At 39.0% G+C, this 6,060-nt stretch overlaps 1 protein-coding gene across 8 annotated transcripts in view; it reads right to left on the reverse strand.

The window, feature by feature from the left end:
• The window catches only part of CCDC141 (coiled-coil domain containing 141), a 202,330-nt gene extending 201,445 nt beyond the window's left edge, over positions 1-885 (reverse strand). The window contains exon 1 of one of the 8 annotated variants that reach the window (XM_079134532.1): positions 416-885. In XM_079134532.1, coding sequence (XP_078990658.1) covers positions 416-517 — 102 coding nt within the window. In that variant the 5' untranslated portion in view covers positions 518-885. The remainder of the gene's footprint in view (positions 1-415) is intronic. The other 7 variants (XM_079134531.1, XM_079134534.1, XM_079134535.1 and 4 more) reach the window with 7 other exon arrangements.
• Between the last annotated feature and the right edge of the window lie 5,175 nt (positions 886-6,060).

A 6,060-nucleotide genomic window follows, 5' to 3' on the forward strand; every position in this document is an offset into this window, starting at 1 on the left:
TGCTCCTTCATCCTCAAAACAGTACCACCCTCTGATCTGCCTCCTCCCACCTCCATCACATCCATTCTCAACTCACAAACCTTGCACAGGCTCACTGGCCTTAGCTGGTAGGCATGACCCTCTAATCCACGTGTCTTGCCTTGAAAGACCAAACTGAAAGTATATAGTAGAGGTCTTATAATCAGGCTGCTGTAGATGCTTTCTGTCTATCTGAAAGGAAGGAGAAGCTATGGAAACTGGCTGCAACTAAGTAAAAGTTTCCCTTAGTTGCCCATTTCAGAAAGCAAGAATAGGCTGCTCTTTTTTATGTGCTGCGTGCGTGCGTTCTGATGATTGTGTGCAATGCTCTTTAGGGTTATCAGCACACTGCAAGAAGCCCACAGTCACACAGAAGAAAAGAAAGTTGTTCACTTACCTTTATGACCGCTATCACGATTCTGCAGTCTCCAGCCTGCACAGCTACTGAACTGACAGTTGTTGTTGAAAACTCCACTCCAGGACTTCCTTGGCCAGACATGGCACTTTAGAAGCAGAGTTTATTCCTTGGGCAGCCTCTGCTCGGATGCGTGTCTGCTGCTCATTTCAGAAGGGAACCACGGGGTTACTTGGATTCATTCAGGGAAAGAGCTCTGCTTGAACTGATTACTTTGCCGAAAGTAAAGTACAGAAGGTTAAAAATAGACAGCCCCATTGAGTTTATCATAAGAGAGGAGAGAGAGAGGAGCGATTGCAGGGAAGAGCCACACCCCTAGTATGGTAACACTAAGTGCCTGTTTTTTTTTGCCATTATCTGAAAAGTGAAGGACAACTTTGAGCTCTTTGCCTATCAGCTGATTTTGATAGCAAATGGAAAAAAAAAAAAAATACATCCTGACAACCCAAATTAGTTTTGCCATTGAAACTAAACAGTTGTAACCATGGACTTTGAAGCCAGCAAGTCATTGACCTGAATATGAGTCTATGAGTCTTTTCAAAAATTTTCAAGTCTCTCATGAAAAAAAAAAAAAAAAAAGAACTACCAAAACATGTACTAAAAAGTTCTTGTATTTGTTTTGAGGTTAAGTCACAAAATCGCTTGAAATATATTTTTAGATTAATCTGCTTTTCTAAAACTTACTGCCCTTTGTCAAATGAAGTTTATATGGGATGGCCACATGTTCTCAGAGCCTCAGATTTCTTAGGAGCATTTTAAAAATAGTTCAACCAGCATTTATCAATAGATACCTGTCATTTGAAGATTTCTTTGTGATGGTTCTGCTCCATCAAAGAGAATTTTCAAATTCATTCCTCACAACTCCTGGAAAGCAAAATGCTTTGCTGTTACCTTTTAATTGCAGCAAGAAAAGGTTTTTTTTATTTTATTTTTAAATTAAAGGCTAACACTAAGTATATTTTACCAATTTAAAAAAAAAAAAAAAAAGGATAGCACTGTACTTCAGGCTGCTTCAAGCTTGGCTTTTATTCTTCAGCCCCACCACCCCCAACAGGAAAATTTTAACAGGCTTCAAATCAGAGCCCAGGATCAGCAGATCAATCCTATTGCTAGAAACTCCTCATGTGTCACAGTTGTCTGTGGTATTAAGCAGCAGCTGTTGGAGTCCCTGTCAAAGAACAGCTGAAAATAACACTGAAGTTTAGGTCAAAGTTCAGATGAAAACACATCAGAGACTCCAAAGCGACTGAAACCGGTAGAAATCACTGGGACAAAGCCAGAATGGAGGATGTAAAAATAAACAGAGTTAAATGCATCCAATCACAATAGAAAACCCTAGCCCAAATAAAAAACATACAGTTCCAGGGCTGATGTTCAGAAGTCTCAGCACCATTGCCCTGTTTTGCTAATGTTCACAGTAATATGTTTGAATCAAAGGTGTGTGTGGGGGGATACTTTTACATATAACTGAATGGTCAACAATTATTTTTGTTTCCAAGAACAATTATTTTTGTTTCCATGATGGCTGCTTTGCCATTGTGCACACATGACCCTGGTCTTCGGCTCTCAGCATCTGCTTGCTGCTTCATTCCAAGGAGATGAAGTCATACCTGGAACCCAGATCCTGTGAACAAACCACCTGATGCCCTGAGAGCAGCAGCTGGAGCGTGCTCTGGACAGCAGATGCCAAGGTACTTTGCAATGTAGAAAATATTATGAATGGTTGCATTTTATAGCAAGACTGGAGAGCCCGCTGAGAGCAAACTGCCTTGGAATACTGAAAGCTTCCACTTAAGCAAGTGCATAGTTTGGTCCACACAAACCAAAACTGGTTGTAACTTGTTTTTAGCTCATTGTCCTGAAAAAAAAGCAAGACTTGACACCCATGTCAAGGAATATCCACACCCTAAGCTAAACCGCCAAAGGAGTATTGCTTAAGCCACTACATATTTTGCCATCCAGAACGGCAAACAGTGACCTGCACTCAAACCCTCTGTGCTGTGCACTTTCACCCAGAGGTAAACTCACTGCTAGAAACTTGTGTCACAAGTTGCACAGAAGCCCTGAGGAGGGGAAGGGACATTTCAGCAGTACACTACAAGGACCACAGGCTAAGTGGCTCTGTCCACAAAGCCCCTCTCAAGAAAGAGGACTGTGTAGGGGCCACAGAGCACAGCAGGGAGTGTCTGAAACTGCAGGGCTAGTCAGAGGAAATGGAGCAGGCAGAGCACGAGGCTGAGAGTCTAGTTAATTCCAAGGTTTAAGGGCAAAGGGAATTAGAAATATTTAAGACTTTGTTAGAAGATTAATCCAGCCATTCAGCAACAAAGGTAGTGCCCTTTTGTGCATATAGATGACCTTTCTTTCTGTTAATTAGATGGAGCTGGTCCAGGGTGTTGCATAAAGAAAATGTTTTCTCCTTTGGTGATCAGGAGCAATAAAGCAAACTGTGTGCATGAATTTAAGTGGTTTCTGACTAATGTTTTTATTTTTAATGCAAATTATTTAAATCCTTCAAAGACTTGAATCATTTTGTTTTTTCCTCTTTCCTTGTTCTCTCTTCCCATTTTTTTTCTCTTGCTTAACTTTTTAGACCTCCCCTTTACAGAGGCCCTGTTGCTCAGACATCTAGTTTCCTTAGAACTCTGGCCTATTTTTATTCATCTAGAACAATAATCACAAATTGCACTACTGACTCCAGTAAGCAGTTTGGAGAACAGTTAGTACAAAATATATTGTACTAGAGGAATTGGTACACCATGCTTAGATGGAAACACTGAAACTTTTTTTAATGTTAAAATAGTAAACACTTTTTGAGTTATAGCTTATTTATACTCTGCCTCCCCTATCATCACCAAATAAGAAAAAGAAAAGAAAGAAACCAAAATAAAGCAAAATGAAAACCTTACAGGCATTCTCAGACCCTTGAAGTTTATAGTGGATCTTGCAGAGGTTATTATGCTTCCTTTGTTTATCCCTCTGGGAAATGCCTGTTTTTATACAAACTGAATTTTAGCAAAATAATCTCCATGGGGAATCACAAAGCTATGACTGGATTCTGTAGAGTTGTGAATAGCACATTTTTAATGAAATACAGAGCTAGTAGTCTGAAGACCTTTTCATGCAATTACTTTTCAGTTCTATCAACTGGTTTGCCATTCTTGGCTGAAGTGCATATAGGGTCTGCTCATTATTTCACACAGGATCCCATGTGTTTGTCTTAACCAGTGTGTGTGTGTGTGTGTGTGTGTGTGTGTGTGTGTGTGTGTGTGTGCTGGGAATTGAAACCAGGGCCCCTAGCATGGTAGGCAATCACTCTACCAGCAAGCCACATCAACAGTCTCTAAGCAGTATGATTACTGATTAAACTATATTCAACTTTATAAAGACAAATTAGATAGACCTGGTATAAATAATGCAGAGTGAGTCTGTTTATCCAGACTAAAAATTCAAGGCAAAATTTTCTCTGCTATTATCATTAGTAGTCGCAATAATTGCTACCATGTAGAGATTGATTATTATGTGCCAGGAACTAGGATAAGTGCTTTCTGCTTTTATTCCATATAATCCACGTAACGAGGCTAGAAAAATTTATTTTCCTCACTGTATAAATGATGTACTTATACCCACACATTCACACACAAGAATTCATTGATTTGGCCACCTCTGGTCCAATTTTTCCTGAGTTTCAAAATGATTCATGATCTGCTCCTCTCTACTTGCTTATCATATACATCACTATTCCTAGAACACAAAGATCAACTTGTACCATACCTTAGTTCAGTTTTCCATCCAGGAATATCATTCCTTTTTTCCCTTCATCTAAATACCTTTCATCTCTTAAGACCAAGATACCAACTCCTTGTAGATGATGAAATGTTGTTCTATATTCCTTTCTTCAAAATTTAGTTATATCTCAAAATTCAATAATTATATGTTATTATTATAAACTTGTATTATTTTCCAGTTATTTCACTTCTATTAATATTATTTCTCCATTATATTTGAAGCTTTTTATGGAGAAGAGTCATGTCCTTACATTTCTCGATCTTTGCAGAAGAACCAGGGATCTCTTAGGGTTATTGTAGAGATTAAGAGTTGTTTCACAGAAAGTACTTAGAAGAGGAGCTAGTATTTAGTAAATACCATAAAAACTGAGAGAAAAAGAACTGGCAATGGTTTAAGTAGATTGAGTCACAAAAGTTACATTGAGAATGTGCCAGAGAAATCAAGAGTGCTGTCAAGGTGTTTGTATTGGAACACAGAAGTTAACAGGAATAATGAGTGAATAGTGATTTAATGACAAAAACCGTCAAATCATACTCTATGACCAAGGCAGTGAGCTAGCAACATGGGCTCTGAAGTCAGACTGTCTCAACCTCTCTGGGTCTCAGTTTTCTTGTTGCCACCTGGAGTACTGGGAACATTCATACCATAAACGTTTTGGGGGAGGATTAAATAAGATGATATTTGTAAAACAAAAGAATGCCTGGTACATAGGTGGTATATTGATAGTTATATATTATTATTTCTAAAATGACAACATCTGTTAAGGGATTTCCTAAATCTAGTAGCTGCCACAAAATTTTAAATGAATTTTTGAAAATCAGTCATACTAGCAAGACATAAAATATACATTACCAGGAAATAAGCTATTCGCCCATAATCGGATATGAAACTATTCCAGGGAGTCCGCACTTCTTGGTTGCCATCATAACTGTTCACATCAGTCAACAAGTCCCGACTCACTCTTCTCAAATATCGTGTAACACTTTTCCTGCCACCTCCCAGCTATTTCTTGGATGACAAAGCATCTGACTTAATTGCCATCAATAAGTAAATGGAGGTTGCTCTTTCCCCGAAAGCCAGTCTCCAATTCTGGCCAACTTCCTATTCTTTCAGGCAAGTGCTCATCCTCATCCTTTAGGTAGGAATACATGCCTACTCTGTGTCCATGCCAGGCACTTACAATAAACATGACAAAGTTCATCTAGCAATGGAGCTTGCCCTCTGTTGGGGGAGACATAACAGAAAACATATAAACAAAAAGTGCATATATAACTTGGCAGACTGTAATTAATATTATGGAGAAAAATCAGGCACGATAAGGAAAGTTAACCAGGAAGATACTATTTTAGGAGGGGGTCGGGAAAGTTCTAATAGATGAGATTTGAGTAGAGTCCTGGATTAAGTGGAAAGAACAAGGCATGCAGTTATCTGGGGGAGGAACATTCCGGGCAGCTGGGACATGCTTGTTATATTTGAAAAGCATCCAGTAGATTACTGGGGCTGGAGCTAAGTAGAGGCTGAGAGTATCCGACAGAGAAAAAACCTGAAATCCCAGAGGGAAGGCTGACTAGTTCACATGGAGCCTTCGGGTAGTTGTCACTAGGTCTTGGTTTGTTGGGACAACCCAGGTTTACACCTGTTGCCCTGATATAATTGCTCTTAAGACCCCTTTCACAATCAAAAGAGTTTGGATGATAAAATATGTTATAACCCTATTGTTGAGTCAACATGAAGTCTTTGAATTAATTCAGAATGAGATAAGAAAGTATTGCAGGATTCATCCAAAGAATGCTCTCATGACTTAATGTTGCTGAAGAAACTGTGGAGAAAAGACTGTT

The sequence above is a fragment of the Sciurus vulgaris genome (genome assembly GCF_902686455.1).
Source record: "Sciurus vulgaris genome assembly, chromosome: 3".
In the NCBI taxonomy this organism is placed as follows: domain Eukaryota; kingdom Metazoa; phylum Chordata; class Mammalia; order Rodentia; family Sciuridae; genus Sciurus; species Sciurus vulgaris.